This window comes from Phoxinus phoxinus, assembly GCF_949152265.1.
Source record: "Phoxinus phoxinus genome assembly, chromosome: 7".
Taxonomy (NCBI): Eukaryota; Metazoa; Chordata; class Actinopteri; order Cypriniformes; family Leuciscidae; genus Phoxinus; species Phoxinus phoxinus.
Genome location: NC_136882.1, coordinates 13,737,409 through 13,758,172, shown reverse-complemented (window position 1 = coordinate 13,758,172; position 20,764 = coordinate 13,737,409). Strand labels below are relative to the sequence as shown.

General features: G+C 36.9%; 1 protein-coding gene across 1 annotated transcript in view; it reads left to right on the top strand.

Annotated features, from left to right (window-relative positions):
* The window catches only part of col4a2 (collagen, type IV, alpha 2), a 120,256-nt gene that overhangs the window by 26,796 nt on the left and 72,696 nt on the right, over window positions 1-20,764 (top strand). Inside the window, exon 4 of the mRNA XM_079617760.1 lies at window positions 12,167-12,247. Within this exon, the coding sequence (XP_079473886.1) occupies window positions 12,167-12,247 (81 nt within the window). The remainder of the gene's footprint in view (window positions 1-12,166; window positions 12,248-20,764) is intronic.

Here is a 20,764-nt window from a genome sequence, read left to right as displayed (position 1 = left end):
CACCGAATGGCAGTGATTGGTCAGAGTTTTTACTGTCCTACAGCTGCTACAGAGGTCAGATTTGTTTCATTCCTTTTTCTGAACACATAATGTGTTGACTACTATCAGAATGGAAGGACCATTTCACCCAGTATAAAAAAAAAATGTTTCTGAACAGGATTACCAACCCTACCTTTAATGCTTTGAAAATCATTTTACTCTTCACTCTTAAAGATCACTATCAGAAGAGGCATTTGAACCCCATCTTCATTTGAAGACCACCTTCATTTTGAGACCAAAAATCTTAACGTCGCAGAGGATTGAAAGCCCTTTAAAGGTACAATATGTAAAAAAAAATAATAAAATATCCAAAAATCACTTGCACCGTGTGATATATTTCCTGCAGTTGTGCAGGAATATCCCAAAAGTTACAATATCCCAAAAGTTCCCAAAGATTTTTAATTTCATAGAAATTCCAATTTTAAACAATTGGCCGTCCCGGAAAACCTGTTCACTTGTCGCCTGTCACTGACGTAATATCTGCGTTATCCCTGTTTTCTGCTCAAGTATCGCCATAGCAACCATGGCGACAGACGTGGACAACTGCGTAGTGCGTAACGTCTAGCTGCACGCTGTTGTTGTTTCGTTCAAACATTATGAACCATGGCAAGCAGACTTTGGGGGAAAAAGGAGAACTAAAATGAGGATCAATATCAGCGTGGCGTTTTCGAGATGCCGGGAGCTCCATGTCCGTGACAAACTTCGACTTGACAGAGCTCTTGCATGTACTTTATTAAACAGGTGAGCATATGTACATAAAACTAATCAATGTTATTTAACTCAACAGGATGAAATGTTAGAATATGATCTGTATGTTATTCTAATGTTGATCTAGCTCACTGCTATAGTCTCATATAGCCAACAGACTAACACATAGAATAATATTATAACTTTCAACACACTCAAGTGCAGTTTAGTGTGATAGTGTAGACCAAGTGAAATAGCGCTGCTTTACCTCATATTTTATTCGTCTAATAAACTGACCTGTGTGAGTATTATTCAGCACTTGCGGGTAGTTCGGTAGAATTAAATGTCCTTATTCTTTTATATCCGCGAGGCTCGTGGGACTCGTGTGTGTGCGCTGATATATGTCTCTTATTAGCAATCGCGCCCTGCTTCATACCACAGTCATGATAAAAACATCAATGTATTCATTCATCCATAAACATTATTAGATCCATCGGCTTGACGACAAGTTCAATAATTCCGCAGGAAATTTAACGTCATCAGCCTACGCCTTTATTATTGTAGGAGGTTAGCGACCCCTAGCGGCAAAAAAAAATACATATTGTATCTTTAAGCATGAGTTGGGGAATAACTTGTGTCATTGGCGCAAATGGTCCATGTCAAGTTATTGGCCAAAAAATTAAGTGAGATTTTGACAATCTGACAAATAAACCCAAAGTCAGTTTTATTTTTTCAGGCCAATTCATACTGCACCAACAGACACTTCGTCAGGGTTTTGTCGGATCAGTGTGTTACCCCTGTCAGAGTCTGTCGGAGCCTGTTTTCGGCTATTGAACATGCTGAATCTGCATTAAAATGTCTGAGAAGTGACAAGCTGTAATCTGGTGACATGGTATCGCCCTTGGTCTGTGTCTGTCGGTACAGTGTGAATTGGCCTTTAGGTACCTGGCACAGACATAACAAATTTGTGTACGCACACACACATAATCACAAATGCACCTTGCCGTACTCTGATCTTCTTATTTAAACTTTTCTTTTTCTCATGGTTTATGGTTACTCAGAGCGAACTCATAGGGGCCGTCTATACACCCTTTTACCCAGCATCCTCGGCTTTCTGTCTTTGTCCGTGGTAGATGGGATGCTGGCGCACTGTCTCAGAAGAGGCAGATCCTCTGAACCCCTGATAAGACAGGATTGCAGGTTACAAAAGTCACCGTCTGAAGGGAAAACTAATTGAATGTAATGCTTCTGAAGGAGAGATCACAGTCTCCTTGTTGAATTTGATGGCATTTCATGCAATTAAAGCAGTGCTATTCTTCACCAGAAACCATACTGAAAATAGAAATGATCATTATGCATTATACATTATGCATGTATTTTACTGTCATTTTTAATCAGTTTAATGCAACTTGAATAAAAGTATTAATTTGATTAAAAACACAATTTTGAATGGTTGTGTTTGTTAATGAACAACATATTTTAGTGTTGGTTGATTATTGATAGTGTAAGGCATATGTGGTTTAACCTGAAAAACATGGTTCATTTAAACATTAATTTACATCGCACTTTAAAAAAAATCAGGCTTATACAAAACCCCTCTGCTCCATGTTGGGCACTAGCCCTTCAAGGCTTATTTTACCTTAATGACTGTGTAATATTGACATTCCCATATTTAACATATTTGTACAATATCCGTATCGTGCTGTGGACTCTAAAACCATACAGCATAACTGTTTTTTACAGGATTACAGATAAGTGGTTTGATTTCATGATTTGATCATCTCAGACTGTTATGCTCTGGATTTGGGGCTAATGGGTAAATCCTGTCTCTTTACATAGCTTAGATAGCTTTCTGTCTCTGAAAGGTGTAGCCTTCACCCTTTAAACACATTAATATGTGAAGTTTTGAGGAAGCTACTCTAATACTGTAGCTTCACAAGAATGAATGCATTAACAATACATTTACAGGCACTCAAATGCATGCACTCAAATATACAGTATTTTTAATTTATTTTAGTTTATTTACATGAACTGTCAGAAAAAAATAATTAATCCATGATAAAGATGTTCATAATTTATTTCCCATGCATTATATAATTTCATTTCTGTCATGACAACTGGTAAAGGATAAGACAATGTTGATAAGTGGTCTTGGCGGAATAGATCTGCTACGCTGCTATGGGACTTGCTACTGCCAATACACCGATACGCTGCTGTGAGCAAGCGAGACATTCTGCTGCTGGACAATAGCAAACATGAATTACCCATAGCAGATCTATACAGGTGGAGCTGGGGAAGGTGGAGGGTTTCTGGATGTCATTGTGATTTTAAAAATAAGGTGGATATCACAACATGCCATATGTGCACTTTGTCATAAATGCAATCATGCTGATCCAGTCATGATTGTTTGTCTGTGTGGTCGAATTCTATTACACGGTATCATCCATTATGCTACACAAGAACATATGTGTATCAGCAGGACGTCATGGTGAAATCCTGAAGTAACTCATAAAGTGTGCTGGTATTCTGAACTTTAGAGCCCAGCTGCTGCTCACACTCCCTCAGACATGTGAAACAGCACAGTCCCACTGAACTCCCACTGACCTGTGTGAGCAACACACACAAGAGCACATGCAGACATGCACACACATACACACAGGTCACATTCCACTCTCATAGCAACTTATTATAAAGTCCTTTAATTGGTAGGTGATATGGATCCCTCCTCCAGCTCAGTCCGTCAGTCCTCTGAATCTTTGGAGTAATTAAACACAGACACATCATGCCTTTTAACTGAATGTACATTTTTAAAGTTATTTTTTTAAAGTAAATGAAAGGGACCATATACGTCAAAATGCTGTTTCAATAGTATAGCCAGAAGAAAAAACTGTGTTAACATGATGTGTGTAAATGAAAAGGAAAACAAAAACTCTAACCTTCTCTAACCTCATTCTCTCTAGCCAATTTTACAATTGCATTGCCATGACAGTGTAACGGCTAAAATGCCCACAAAAATTATGTGGAAAAACAGCTCAGATAATACAGAAAATAATATACGTTTTAACTGAAGTGTTTTATTTTTTTATATATATGAAATGTAATGTTCAAGCTCAAAATTTCTGCTTTTAAATCCTCCAAACATTGGCCCCATTTATTTCCATTTTAAATCCCTCACGTAACCTCACCTTTTCCTTTTTATAAGAAATGGAGGGACTAACTGAAATATTTTGTTGTGATGATCAATATTAAGCTCTGTCAATTTCAGCCTATTTTAATAAACTCTGAATATTCCTTATTGTTTTTTTCCGCATTTCTTCTTTTTTTTTTACTCCATTGGTTGTGCCTCATCTCATATCGTGTACCAATTGAGCCAGAACTTCCACTAGTGCTCCTTAAAAAAAAAATACAGCTTTTTTATGTCCCCAATGACCAAAGAGTAGAAGAAAGGGGGCAAAATGAATGAATGAAATGTTCAAGTGGTGATTCAGAGGGAAGTTTGTCTGCGGTTCGTGTGGCCGTATAATGATAGTGTTGTTCAGGAACCGCTTTGTGCTTGGCCTGAATAGTAAATAAGATCTGGGTATTAAACAGTTTTGTTGTACAGCATCTGTTGCGAGAGAAATTGATTCACTTTAAAATTATTGCAAATTGTATTCAGTCTCTTGTTTTTGATGTTACTGAAACCGGGAACAACATCCTGTCAGAGCCGCGACCTAGTGGTTAGCACACTTGTCCTCTATCATCTTTCTAATCAGGATCCCAAGCCGAGGCGAGACCTCAGCCAAGGTCAAAGGTCAACAGGGGGCAAAAAGTCAGTGCTCAGAAAGCTTTAAAGTGATCTGAGATTGTTGAACAAATGGAGTTAGGTCACTGTTCAAGCAGACAGCTGAATAGTTAAAAGTCCTATTCAGTTACAAAACATCTCCCTCCAATAAGTGAAGCAGTCAGTGTACAGCTCCAGTTTGGATCTGACTAAATTTAAAGACATAAGTGGCTTTATACAAGTGCAAACATCAACAATTCATAGCTTTGTAATGTACAGTATATGGGAGTGGTTTGCTATAAGGAAGAATGTGTTTATACTTCACCTTAATGTTGTTTTATGCCTGTAAACTGAGATTCCATCTCAAGGTCTTCAATCACTAGAGACCTTTTGAACACAACAGTTGTTGAATTTTCCTATTGGCCATTTAAAAAATGTAAATATTCAATATTTAATGTTTTATGTTTACAGTAATATTCAGTAGCTTGCACAAATGGTGTCTGTAGTGCATTAATGTGTTTTAACGGGATGTCAGGGTATCCAAACAGCTCTGGACACACTCTAAACTATACTGATGTTGCTCCAATTTATGATAGTCTTTGTCATCACTTCCTGTCACTACATTAATGGAAATATTCTATAATGTATATAATTTGTAATAGACAGAAATTGACACATTTGTAATTCAAATTGTGGTATAGTGATGGTATGGTACTTGTAGTGAGTATAGTACTGATGAACCTTGATTTCAAGGAACCTCAAAGAATAATGTGGTACTAGACGTTGGGGGGGTGGGGGGGACAAAAACAGAAATAAAATTATATAACTGATCATTCCATGATACGTTTTCTACAAAAACATTGCACATACTGAAAGAGAAGAAAATGTACTGAAAAGGTCTGAAAAATGAAAAACAACTTCACATTCTGTTCTTGCTTCAAACCTGGAATTGATTACAGAAAGGATGTCCTAATTCCCCGTCAGGAGGCTGTCATTACCATATTTATGGAAAACCCCTACAGTATTTTACAATGTTCACAGAGGAAATGTTGGTTATCTCTAGTGCATTGGCTAATGGTCCAGGACAAAAACTAAACAGATTTAAAGGGATAGTTCACCCAAAAATAAAAATTGTGTCATTAATCACTCACTCTCGTGTTGTTCCAAACCTGTAAGACTTTTGTTCATCTTCGAAACACAATTAAGATATTTGTGATGAAATCCGAGAGCTTTTACCCAGAAAGGTACGTAGTAAAGACGTTGTTAAACGTTGTTAACGTTCCTGTCTTCATCTAACAATATGACGTGCGTTTGCCGTACAACAACGTAACTTAATGCTTAACTATGATGCATCAGAGAAATAACTAGACGTGACTGTTTCCTGAAACCTTAGTAACTTTGTTGCATATTTAATTTTTCACAAAAACAAGGTTGTAAGGACTAGATGTATGGTAGGTTTAATTCATTGTTCTATCTTAAGGTCCTCTTTAAAAAAAAAAAAAGATATAACATTTCATCAGTTTAACATTTTACAGCAAATTTACAAACATTACAACCCACTGAGCAGACTATCTATCTCTCCTCCACAGCCTTGATTTAATTTGTGATGCATTAAATATGGCATCTACCGTGACTAAAGTCTATAATCAAGCATAAACCAAAAACTTTTTGTGTTTGTAAATCATTTGTGTGTGTGCGTGTGTGTGTTGTTGATCAGTCTTCACGCCGATTTCACTCTCCAGTGGAAAAGGCCTAAAGCATCTGGATCCCAGTGTGTTCCAGACACCTGTTAGATGGTTCAGCCAAGGCTGGACAACAGTGGTGAAATTATTGTGGGAATTAGGGTTACGTGGTTAACCACTGACTGTGGTACATTGAAGACAGCATGAGTCATATTGTCTTTGTGTATACAGGCAAACACTGACGTCCATAAATGGATGTTTCTTTCTCTTTATCGTTAGAACGCATTCCTATTTAAACAAATGGGATAGAAGTCATTTTCCTGCCATGTGCCCACACAGTTATGTAAACATGTGGTGCTCGCGTCATTATAATGTCATCACGCTGTCTAGTGAACACCGCAAAGGGTGATGTCCAACAAGAGATATCAAACAAAGTCATGTCTAACTGTGGGGACTTTTCAAATGGCCACCCAGTGAGAGTCTTATGTCATGTAACCACACAATTGATACTAATTTATAATGATGCTATCATTCAAACACTTCAAACCTTAAAGGTGCCCTATTGGTTTGTATATGTTGTGCAAATGTAGTAGTTTCCCTTTATCGGTCTGTTAGTAGAGGAGGAACAGTTAGAGATATGTATCTGAACCTCACTGAACACTCACTCTATAACATCAAAACAAGACCGGATGGAGCGTGGAGGAGACAGGTTATGTCTTTGAGAGGAAAAGGACACATATCACTGTTATCTGAGTCTATTCTCTGTATTAGACACATTAATCTCTCTGACACTAGGTCAGATAAGGTCTAGACTAAATATGGGTTTTTGCATACACATCGCCACCCTTGTGAAAAAGAAGTGAAATAAAAAGCCACTTAAAGAGAGTATACATTCATGACTACACTAAAGTGCACTTTGTAATCATGTCAAATTAAAAAGTACATTTTGAAACACATTTTAATAAAACTTACACTTATTTACTAAAAAGTACACTTATTTTGATGTGTAGACTACTAAAGCACATGTAAAGTTGCTTGAATATACTTTTGAATGTTTAAAATTAAGTGTTGTTATTCAATATTACATTTGAAGTTAGTAATGTACTAAATTGCACCTTCATCTTTACATATATTGTAATTGCAAATATATTGAAATACATGACATACAAGATCAATAGAAATTACATTAATGAATGCCATGAATGCTTGTATATTCGGCTGTACACTTTAACCATATTTCAAGGACCATAGAAGTAATCATAAGAATTACATATAAATATGTACTTAAGTTAAAAACTAACTGTAAGTGGGTCAAAAAACACTTTAATGTGCAGCTAATAGCATTTAATATCGATTTAATCTGTAATACAAGTGTATTATTTTTAAGTATTCATATGAAGTATTCTATAAAATGTGTGAAAGTGTACTTCTCAGAAGGTTTGAAATTCCTAAAAATTAACAAAGAGTTATTCATCACGACATTATTTACAGCATGTGTTAAAATTCAGCTACTAATAGAATAGGTCTCTGAGACATTGATTATACGTAATTTTGGCATAATTGTTGAATGATCATCAGAGATGAATGCACGTAGTCTGAAGTCATGGCTCTGGAATGGAGCATAGACTTCCCTCTGTCTCTTATTTAAGGAGCCTTAAAATGTCTTCAAATGAATGAGGCCTATTCATAGGCGTCGATTTCGGTGGGGACGGTGGGGATGCGAACCCACCAGATTTCGTCATGAGTCATTTTGTACCCACCACTTTTTTTTTTGAAAACCTCAAGCTCAATTTAGCCGTTCTGCTGCTGCGCTGGTTACATGCTTCATAACACTGCAACAACTGTAACATTGGGATACGATCTTGGGAACGGTGGGGAGTCAACGCGACATGAGGACCGTGGGGAGTCAATCCACAGCTGCTCCGCTGCCCTGCTGAAAATGTGAAGCAGAAACGCTTAATGTCAGATAACGTCCATAATAATTGGACTTTGGGATTTATTTTTTTACCATTTTCATTGGTTATGAGGAGCAATATGAGAGAGAAATTTGGTAATCATTGTTTAGGTACATTAAACCACGTCATGTCATATTGTCAACATGGAACTTATGAAGCAGAATAGTGGGTCATATGTCTAATGCTTTTTGAAAACTTAAGGCTTTCTTCTTCATAAAACGAGTCGGACATCACATTTTTGTATACATTTTTATTCATTTACATTACTAAGCTACAGGACATCGTCTTTCAAAACATGACCTGCGCGAAAGAGAAAAAAAAAGAATGCGTCATTGTACCCAGCACTTCTGAAAATGCACTTCCGAAAAAATGCACTTCCGAATGCGTCAGCACATTTCAAAGCAAACTGACGCCCATGGGCCTATTGAACACTCAACTTCCCTCTACATGACAACAAGACTCAGATGCCTTTTACATATGTACCATAAATATGGCTGACAGTAGAAAAACTCTACAATACATGGCATGCCCTATGGTCTCTAAGTGTGCTTTGAGAGTACAGCTGAGTCTGGTTTGTATGGTTGGTTTGAAGCAGATTTTTCGCATAATTCCAACAGTATGTGAAACGAGATTTAAAAGGGAAGTTGCAGGTAGGTGAGTTTTGGGCCAAGCTATTGAACCAACAACCTCCTGACACTAAGCAGTGTAAGCATCATTTCATTCCGCTGTTTTATACGAGTGTGGCTTTGAGCTTCATAGTTAGACGGTTGCTAGTTCATTCCTCATTAATCTATGCCTCTGTTGTCTAGTTTCATTGTTGTTTTAGCGGTCAGTGTCGTCTGGGACATTTCTGGTTTCTGCAGTTACAAATGTGTGTCTGTGTTTTTGTTTTCTCTGTTTTTGTTGGGTATTGTTTTTTAGCCAAAGGCCTAACAGACAGCCTTCTGACCTTTCTGCGAGGGCTGAACCAGACTGCACACTGACCAAATAGTACATTTAAACATCAGGACATCCTTTTTAGATGGAAAGATACTATTGTTCACTTTATATGAAGTCCCCAAGTATGGAAAGGACACTTATAAACACTTTAAATTTTAACAATCATTTTTAGTTTATTTAAAGGTGCAGTGTTACGTCAGCACTAGTCTCAACGATCAAAGTGTATTATCACAATATTATCGTTAAAAAAATTGTGGTGAGTAAGATTTAATGCTTACATTTAGAAAAGATGCATTAAATTGATCAAACATGACATTTATTATGTAAAATATAAATATATAATGTATAAAAGCTGTGTATTCATCATAGAATCCTGGAAATACTGAAAGTGTATCACATTTTCTACAAAAATAATGTTACATCTTCCCTATGCTTGCTCCTGGACTTATGTTGAAGTGTTTCCTGTTTCTTGTGCCATGGTTGTAGTCCTTTTGTTCATTGGTTCCCCTGTTCATTAGTCTTGATTGTTCCCAGGTGTGTTTAGTTAGATGGTTAGCCCTTTTGTATTTAAGCCCCAGCGTTTCCTGTGTTTTTTGTTTGGTCTTGTTTGTTTGATTTTCTCAGTTTTGTTCCAGGTTTGCTCCTTGTGTTCCCTGGTGTTGTTTTCATTCATTCTTATTCAGATCCAGCTCTCATTCTTTTTTTGGTTCACCTTCACACTTGAACTGCAAATAAGTTTAAAGGAATAAAGTTATCATGTCTGTGTGAAACTTTTCACAGCAGCTCCTGTCATTGCTTGGCTTTACAGGAATGGATAAAATGAAACTGAGCAAGCTTTCTTACTTATTATTAACTTTTGTTACTCATTACCCTTTGTCCTCCGGTGATTTGATTTGGAAAACCTCATTCATTCACGCACAAAAACACACTCCTGAGTGCATACTTTAGACCTTTTTCTTAGGTTGTGTTGGAAGGAGAAAAATGCTAATCAGGTGATCAGTGTCTCAGGCTAGCTGGAAAATGTTTTTCCAGGTAGTGGAGGAAAAGGTCATTTTTTTGTGGGGAAAGCGTGGGGTGGAACAGGATAGAACACAATGCTCCTCTCATCATCTGATGCAATCATCAACTATTTAGCAATAAATTGAAACTGGCCAGTCTTACACATATTGTTTAGGTCGCCTTGACGTTTGCGCTGCTTTTTAGTTCGTCATCTTTCCCACCTTCTGTTAGACAATGCTTCCCTATGGAGTCACTGTTTCAGGACTTACAGTGCTAAGAGAAAATAGCAGTTCCACGCCTTTACCTTATTTAGGTAAACCCTGGACCACAAAACCAGTCACATGGGTCATTTTTTTAAATTGAGATTTATACATCATATGAAAGCTGAAATAAGCTTTCCATTGATGTATGGCTAGGATAGGACAATATTTGGCTGATATACAACTAGGCTATATATACAACATTTATGTTCGCGATTGTGCTGCTTCCACTCACAAAAATAAATGTTTTATATATATACAGTAGAAAATGTACAAAATATCTTCATGGAACATGATCTTTACTTAATATCCTAATGATGTTTGGCATAAAAGGAAAATGTATAATTTTGACCCAATTTAATTTTGGCTATTGCCACAAATATACCCGTTACATGTGACTGGTTTTGTGATCCTGGGTCACATATATAAGTTTAGTCTTTCTTCTGTTAGAGGATCATGAATCTTTCTGAGGTCTCATTCAAAAAGAATTCTTTGTGACTTGAGGCAGGAGGCTCAATGTGGCCTTTGTCTGTTGCTTGTCCAGCATCTCATATCAGACGAACAAGACAGAATGTCTCTGAAACACTTTGTCGCAGACAGTTGTGTCTTGGCCTTAAAGGTTTCATGGACACACAGGGCTGTTTCATCATCCGTGTGTAGGTGTGAGCAGACATACTGCCGTCATTGACCAGAGACCCTCCAAAAAATGAGGTCCCCTTTGCAAAGAGGATAATAAATCATGTATTCATTAGCTCAGTAATTTACAGTCCCCCTTAACTGAATTCCTGTTATGGGTTAATGTTATGTATGTTATAAATTAACTTTCCTTTATGGTGAAATGCCATAGCTAACTTAATTTAGCTATAGTCATGCTTTGAACGACATTTAAAGATGGGTATTAAGTTTTAAACGTGTTTCTAATTCACAGTTGCAGTTTCTTCAGTTAAGGGCTATTTTAAATTATTATGGATTTTTTTATATATATATTTAGAATAGCTGCTTGCTGAAGCTAATTTCATAGCAGCTATGTATGCTATAAACATACAAAAAAAAAAAGATAAATCATGCATAAAAAATATGCTCTTCACAAAATATTTTGTGTTGCTTTTTGTCTTCATATGCATATGTATTCATCTCATATTTGATCTCAAGTATGTTCTTCACTGATTCTGATGCTTCAGATTATTTTAGTTAAAAAAATCATATTTTCATAATGAATTTCCATATTTAAATATTGATTGGGTCTGGCATTAGGGTTATGCAATATAATCTATACATAAAATGCATTTAAAAGGTATCAAAGATAAAGGATGCATGCATTTTAAATGTTGTCTTAGCACAATAAAAAAAAAGTTTAAATCTGTTTTAAAAAATAATAATTCTCTATATATATTAATTCATATATATTTATTTATTAATTTACATATATTTATTTATATTTATTTGTACCTTTGGTTCACCTTTTACATTCTCATGGATATTTTTTAAAATGATCTTGTCCTCTAAATGACCAGGAAAAGAAATAAACAAATAAATGATGGTCTGTTGAGTGACACAGTTTGACCAAGCACAGCTGCAGAGTCACAAGAGCATCTGGAACATGATGGAGATTCACGTTAAGCTGCCACATTAGAAAAACCCACAGTACAGTGACAGCCTCCAGCACAACATCACAACTTTGCAGCATTCTTGTCTGTTATTTTAAGGCTAAATATGCTGTGAATCAAATGTACTGTGTCATTTCACATGGCTTAACATCTGATGGCACTGAGCAAGCTTTTAAACCTACCAACTCAACGTGCCATTTAACATTGTCTTCACTCTTTTTCTTTTCTCTCTCAGGGAGTGAAGAAGAGCAGTGGACCATGTGGGGGGAGAGACTGCAGCGGAGGGTGTCAGTGTTATCCTGAGAAGGGTGCGAGGGTAAGTCGGTTTCAGTCTTATAGCCCAGCCTAAGTGTCTTTATCCATCCAGTGCTATTGTATTGTATTTGAAGGGCGTGTCCATCCTCAAATGTGAAAACTTGACTAGAAATATAACACTGCTAGATTATCGATAATGCACCAATGTTTTTGAAAAAGAAACATCAAGGTGAACCTGAAGAGCGAATGAACACCAGTAAACTGAAGCATTTTCTATATGACTGTCATGATTCTGCCTTAGTGTCCTTGATTTTCCCTGGTCGTAAGGCAGGATCATGTTTTGTGTACAAGCGCATGGCCAATTGTTTGGGCCATGTGCTTGTGTTGTCTCGTTACGTTACCCCGCCCCCTTGTTATCCTCGTCTTGTCATTATTGTCTAGTCAGTTTCACCTGTCCTCGTCATTAGTGTTTCATATATAATCCCCGTGTTTTTGCTGTCCTTGGCCAGTTCATTGTTTGATGTGTCATACATAGTGTGAATCTACCCGTGAGTAACGTATTGAAAGTCTTGTCTTGAAAGAAGTGTTTGATCCTGTCTTAGTTGTTAGTTTATCGTCTGAGTCTTAATCTAGTGTTGTCTACCCTGTCTTGTTTTGCCCCCTCGTGGGTTTTGTTTTCTGTTTTTGTCATTAATAAACCCTGTGTGTTCTGCTAACTGTCTGCGATTGGGTTCGTTCCTGAAGATTCATAAAAGACACATCCTATTTGAGATCCTAGATACACAACATAAACCTAACATTACAACTTCTATCTGCACAAAAAGACCCAAATCCAAGTTAATCTGAACTACGTTACGTACTAGTCAGAAAATTGTACAAATGTTGGTGAATGTTGTGGAAAATTGGTGCAATGTTGTGGATGCAATCTTCCCGTGACAACGCGCTGAAACACGAACGACTAAATCATGAAGAATTCAAACATTCTATAGTTTTCTCATGGTAATGTTATGTATATGGCAGATTGGCGCTGCACATCTTGCACTTAACTGTATTTTTATCTACTTTATCAAGTGACATCCCTGCACGTTTTCCAAGCCATGATGAGAAATAATTTTTATTAAAACATAGGCCTACAGTTAAAAAATATGACCAGACACTGCTGAATTATTAATAATATCATCAATGTTTTTGAAAGAAAACCATCTGAAAGAAATATGACTGTTTAAAAAAAAAACAATCACAGTCAATAATGTTTGCCGTTTGAGCAGACGCTGAAGGGTCAATGAACACGGTAAACTGAAGCGCTTAGCAGATTAATAAACTCAACCAAAGGCATCATATATTAAATAAATACAATATATACACTATAAAAGTAACATCTGCACAAAAGGATGTGAATGCGCTAGTGAACTTGACTGGATGTGTAACGCACATTCAATTCACTTTATTTCGCCGGTCTGGATGGCATGCTGTCCCAATGCTAACCAATCAGACCTCAGAGACAGTCCCAAAATGCAGCAATAACCAATCAGAAAAAATATATATAATTTTTTTTAAGTCATGGCGATCATCGTTTTCATGATCGATCGTCGCTGTCACTTCCGAGTACTCGAGGACTCATGCACATCCCTAAAATATAATGAAACAATCTAATTTGCATGCTAATCCTGCAGTTGCATGCAGTAAATAAAGTGGAATAATTCAATGTATAACTGGTAAATGATATTGATATAATCTTGTACAACACTTCCAAACTAACTACATCAAGAATACATAAAGCTTCATTTCAATACGCAGGCCTATTGAACTTGAAACATAATTGTTTTAAGTTTGATGAACTTATATTGAACTGATTATGTTCACTGAAAGTACATAGCAACTTTAAATAACATATAAGTTGCACTAAAGTCACACACACACACACACACACACACACACACGCGCACTGAAGTTGGATGTCTTTTTTTTTCTTTTCATTTATTCAAGATCTCAGTTTTTTACTGAGTAATTCAGAATGAATTCTAGGTGTTTGACAGTGTTTCCGGCTGTACAAGACATGGCTGTTTGTTCACCAAATCTGTGACCTCTCGTCATCTGTTGTAAAAGTAAAGCTCCTTAGGGAGGGTGAAGGAGAGAGGAAATACATTCCTTAGCAAAGGATATGAAGGGCCTCATGAGTATGACTTGAGATGTCAGTTCAGTTGTCTTTTTTTCCCCTGCACTGTAAAGGAGCAGGAAAAGGGGTTTGATTGTTCAGTTGAGCCATATAATAAGTGCCAAGTCTGCTGAGGGTAAAGTGCACTCATTCCAAAAGACGTTTTTTCCTTTTGTTAAACATAAATGAAAACACAGAAGGGAAGGAATTGTAGACAAACACTCCCTGTTTGTATTTCTGACGCACATGACACACAACAGAAAAGTCATATTTCTGTTCAGTCTGACATTCTGTTATATATAAGTCGGCTTTTCACTTTGATTTATAGTTGTAATGCACGACATGATTTACATTGTTAAACCAATTACACTCTGATATTTTGTATGCTATTAGCCATATACAGGGACTAAATATAAGCAACCACCCAGAATATTTACATTTGATAATTTAGCATGTGCTTTTATCCAAAGCAACTTACAAATGAGGAATACAACAGACAATTAATCTAAAAATGCAATAAACATGAGAAGTCCTACTAATACAAAGTTTCAGACATCATTCAGGATAGCACACGATAGAATAGGGAAGGATTGAGGAATAGTGAGAGCATAGCTGAATAAATGGGGTTTTTTTTCAGCAAGCTGCAGTTAAGTACTCACGGAAGACAACATTTCTTGAAAATTCTTATAACCCCCTAGCAACTCCATAACAACAACCTAAAAACACATTAGCAACTGCATAGCAGCACCCTGGCAACCACCTACTGCTCTCCAGGATTGTGGCGGAAAAATGCAAAAGAGAGAAAAAATTATTACATGCAAAATTACTATCAAATTTCACAGTTTTGTTTCCTTCCAGGATCTGTCAGCATCTTACTTTAGCCAAACACACGTTTCCACTCTTTGTGTAGTCCTTAGTTTGATGTATGTGTTCATAAATGATGTTTATAGGGAAAAAACTGCCTCACAGATGTCTGGACACAGTTCATGTCTCCCACTGGGTCCCTTGTGACCCCTCCTCTGTCCGGCCTTGACATGTGAGGCCAGCGGGACATAAACGTGAAACTTATTTGTGTAATAATGACAGGGCCGTTTATTTGCAACATTTAAGTTTGAGGGATATATTTTTGGCCAGAGGAACTGTGGACATTTTAAATGATTATTTCTATGGCCTAATACAACTTGAAGTGTTTATTTGTACAGGAAAAAGTAATACATCTACAGTAGTTTGATGATTTAGATTTATTCGCAGTGGTATTTTATCAGAGAAAAATAGTCAAATGAATCTTAAAGGATCATCCAATGGTTCATATTAAACATTAATCTGTCTAGCAAATTTTATGAATGTAACTGCACTGGCACTGCACACAGCCTAACTGAATCCTTGAGGGTTTTGTTTTTTGGTTTGGTTTGGTTTGGTTTGGTTTTCAGTAGGGCTGTCACTTTTTATTCGATATTCGAATATGCATTCGAACATGACGTGAAATAACCGTAATCGAACTTCAAATAAACTATTCGGTTTTTAAAGTACCATGTCTAGCGCATTTTTTACAGTCTATGATAAGACCGTTTGCTTTTTATTTTAAAGGAGTCATAACCTAGTATTACCTTGGATACCCACGCTCTATTATAGTCTTTCAGGCCCTTCTAAAAAAGAAAAGTGGAAAAAAAATAAACACAGAGCTCCTCTGACCCTTATTTCTAAAGGCATTATTGTCTCGCGAGATCTGATGCGATATTTTGGCTGTCGTGGACGGTCATTTTAATAATGCAAATGATGGACGCGTTGATTGGTGGCAGGAAGGAGGGGGGTTGACACCGCCAGTAACTTCATCAGCATGTCATTCCAAAATGACATCATGGCGCAAGTTGTGAATGAACCCGACCTGGCCGCGACCTACGGGATTCAACCGTAAATGCGCGATCCAGACTCTGAACCTGAGCTGGAAATGGAAGATGTAGAGTCGATGGAACGATGTCTACATCAAGATGTCTCTGAATGGTAAAGACAATCATTTTGACTGAGACATACATTATACCTTTTATTTAATGTAGATTACATTAACGGAGATGTAGTCTACTTTTTACTTTTTTTTCAGCTTACAGTGGTTATTGAGATCAACGTTTGCTATCATGTGGTGTTTTTGCCTTGTTTCACGTTGTGGTTTTTTAGACATTCAAATTTGTGAACGATTCCGGCGTAAAATGATTAGCACAGACACCTAACGTTATGCCAGTGGGAAGGGTTGTAGGAACCGCGTCATTAAAAACGAATTTAATCCACTGGTCCCTGACAGCTTGGTCCGTTCTTGGGAGAGAAAACACTTTTAAGTTACATGTTGATTCTGGCAGTCAACAACAGAGCAACTCACGTGTGGTGTGCACTTCGTTTCTGCATCTTTCGCGACTGGATATGATAGGGGGAGAGGGGCAGGGCGGGCTTCCTGCAGCATAGGTCTGCGGTGTCCATATATGGTATATCCGGCCCCGTCTTGACGTCAAGACGGGGGAGAAATTAAAATCTCGTGTTTGAGTGCGCGTGCACGTGGGCTGGTTTACGAACCCTGGGGTAAACAAACGCTTCACTTTTAAATATCGGCTTCCCGGCCAGTGTATACTCGTTAGGCAATCATAACATACATTGATTCTCGTGGAAAAGTGAAAATTACAGGTCATGACTCCTTTAAAAAAGCGTGTTATTTTGAAAGCATGTTACAGGCTATATAGGCTATGTTATAGTCAGATATGACGGCGCGCTGCAACACGTATCACCGCAGATGATCTATTCATCAAGCGCCAAGCCAATGTGCAAACTATCGCAAATCAAAGTGAAAGTAAGTCGCAGACGCTTTAACACACAATAATAATAATCTTCATTAAAAGTAAAGAAACGAAATTATCTTACCAGGGCTGCCGCTCTCTCTTATTGCAGTCTTTGATGTTAGCTGATGATCAATAAAATGCAGCTCATATCTATTGCTTTCGGTGACATTAAATCCATTAAATCTGCATATAGCGCGGGAATTGAAGATCGGATTTATATCCGGTTTAAACCACATTTAGGCCTATGTGACCACGTGTAAATGGAATCGTTTTGATAGCTATCCGATCTGAGAAAACGCATGAAGTGGCCAGGTTTAAACAGCCCCAGAAACGCAGCAGACAGCCAGAGTTTCGCCAGGCATCCAACATCGTATGACTGCATACTGTCTTGCACAACCGGTCGGATGGGAATAGATATTCGAATATATTCGAATACATAGGCTGGTATTTGATATCCGTTCAAATTTGATTTTTCTCAAAAGTGACAGCCCTAGTTTTCAGTCCGGTCACCGTAAAAAAACACTTGTTGTATAAAACACTTGTTAAATTGTATATGATAAGCTTTGTATGTGTACACATTTCTATTGTGCTCTATAAAGGAACATTTTTGATCTAATGTTTTTTTTTCTGTTTTGGCTGTTACTTTGTGAGGATATTTTAAGATATACTATGCACCTGTAGTACCTGCCAGCCAAAATAACCCAAATCACCAATTTCTTCATGTGAGTTGAGATTTGTTAGTTGGAAGTTGGAATAAGAAATGTTACACTTTAGTGAATAAAATTATATCACTATTCACTACTCCATCACTGTTTTGAATAAGATACACGCATACAGGACAGTTAGCTTCTTCTTTTTTAAACAGGAGTAATTTTGTAATACGATACGTTTCAACAGATAATTTCTTATGATACTTTCTTGTTGGTGGGAAAGCACAATTGCTCTTATATCTTTCTTTCTTTCTTTCTTTCTTTCTTTCTTTTTTTTTTGGCTGTGGGCAAAAAGCAGATTCTCTTTAATGGATCCATGTTCCAGGTAAATAGGTTGTGCATCCTGCATCTCTTTTCATAGACTTCCGTGTGTCTGTGTGAGAGAGGAAGTAATGGAGTACTTGAAATCCCTGTGTCTGTCTCTGTGGAAAGATCTGTTGAACTGCTTGTTTGCTCTCATTGTCCGTTTAATCACACACATTCTAGTCCATACCTTTACTCTCACTACATTAAAAATGGATTTATATGAAAGACTGCAACTCTATGAGTTTCATTCATTTAGCCAGCATTATTATTATTATTTTGATATCTTTTTTGGAGATGTCACGTAATGTCATGGAACATTTTCTCTGTTTTCCTCCTTCAAACAGATACCACAAGTACTTCCCGAATGCCATCTTCATTTCCTCATGGCTCCATACTGAAAGAGACTTTTCTTCTCTTGTTTCTCAAAGGACTTTTTTATTTCCTTTAAATATCAGCCCTTCTATCTTCCACTTTGTCTGTGCCCTTTCCATATTCAGCTGTAGAGTCTTGGAAAAAGTCTCTTCAGATTTAAAGAGCACATAGACAAACAAAAGGAGCATTGTAGACAGGGAAAAGCACAAGATGCAACTGCACACAGAGAGATTTTTTCGTACTTTTAGTTGGGTGGGTGCGATCTATCATTTCATGGATACAGAAAAGCATTGCCCCCACATACAAGAGACTACAGTCCTGTCTCTGTTATTGCTAGTGTGGGACAACATCGAGATCTATATATCTGTCTGTCTATCCATCCATCCATCAATCCATCAACCCAGCAGTTGACAACTGCAAAGTATTTACAGTACACCAGCCTACAGCAATTAGACTTTAAATATCTCTTTAAAATGCACAAGTATGCAAAATACACACTTTTCAAAAAAATAAATAATATATATATATATATATATATATATATATATATATATATATATATATATATATATCGTCGCTGCCCGATGAAAGTCACGTATGTCCAAAACGGTTACTTTTCAGGAAGTGAAAAAAACACCGTAATTTCAAAAGCAGTGAACGTAGCGTTGCCATACATGGTACGGCATCTTTCAATGTAACCATATTCTTGCCAGTGTAATGATATAATCCACATTTGACCAAAATCAAGATTAAATGGACATACGTGCATATTTTACAGTGACGGTGGTCGATACGTGTTCTTCCGATCATTAATTAGAATGGCCAAGTCGCGTTTCATACTGACAGATGAATAGGCTACGCTCAGTTTATTAAATAGCCTTCGTCTCAGTTTATTAAATACGCTCAGTTTATTATGTCTACTTTTAACCTCTTAAAATACCTTTAGAATGTCAACAACCATTATAATGCATTTCACCTGCAATGGAAACAGTTTTTGCACATTTACAGTCACCTGACTTTTGGGGTCCGTGTACGCAAATAATAATAATAATTATCATCATTATTTTATTAGGCTACATATTATCCAAAAAATGAACAAAGCAATTCGTCAAATGTCATTCATAATACGGTTTAGACAGTAATAATACAGGGCTAAAATTAGGCTATCACAAATAAACAAGATTTTGACACATATCCAAGGGTTTGTGTGTGGAGCGCGCACTGCATGGCTCGGAGGCGCGGACACGAACACTTGCATTATCCTATCAACTGTGGAAACAACTTAAAATACTCTATCATTTCTGGTCATACAGAAAATAATAATACATTATTCGCAACTACTTTTATTTGTGTAAACTCACAATAACAAGAAAACGTTGTGCTTTTGTAAAATAAAATAAAACAATCAGGCGCGCTTTCATGATCTCCGTGAACTGGAGCACGAGCTTGAAATGTCCACTTTAAAACGAACAAATCCGAATCACAAGCTAATACCTTCTGATTATGAAATTTCTGATAGAAATTTCTCTCTAAAGGCGCATCCGCAGAACAGCGGAGATGGAGATATAGCCGAGACTGATTTAGAAAACAACAGTTTATTAATAAACAATTAAAATGCCTCGTAACTCACTTTAGCCTATAACTCACCTATAAATCACCGGTTTAAGATGAAACTTTAAGAGACTGGCGCGGCGAGGGTGGGAGATACGCGGCGTGATTGACAGCTTTGACACCAAATGGATATAGGCCTACGTGAAAATCAGATGACATGATTTCACAACTTTTCATTGGTCATTTAGATATGTGAAGCATACTGTATACGGAAATGAACCTGGACATTCTATCCGTCAAAAAATCGGTAAAATGGACATACGCGGTTTTCATCGGACAGCGACGGCATTGTTAGTAAATTGTTGTTTCACTGGAAACACAAACCCTAACGACTTCATTGAAATAATTCCTAATGGTGAATACTTATCCTGGCCTCTTCTTCCTTCGTGTCAAGGCCAAGGTTTTTGGATTTGTGCATTTTTGATGATTAGTCTCATATTGTTTTGACACTTCCTGTCTTGACAAACATTCCTCTCTATTTAAATGCTAGTGTCAAAGAAGAGGTCAAAATAGATTCATAGGCCTTTAGCTTCCATTAAACTACACAATATAGTAGAAAGTAAAAAAAAAAAAAAAAGTGACCTTGAGTTGTAAAAATATAT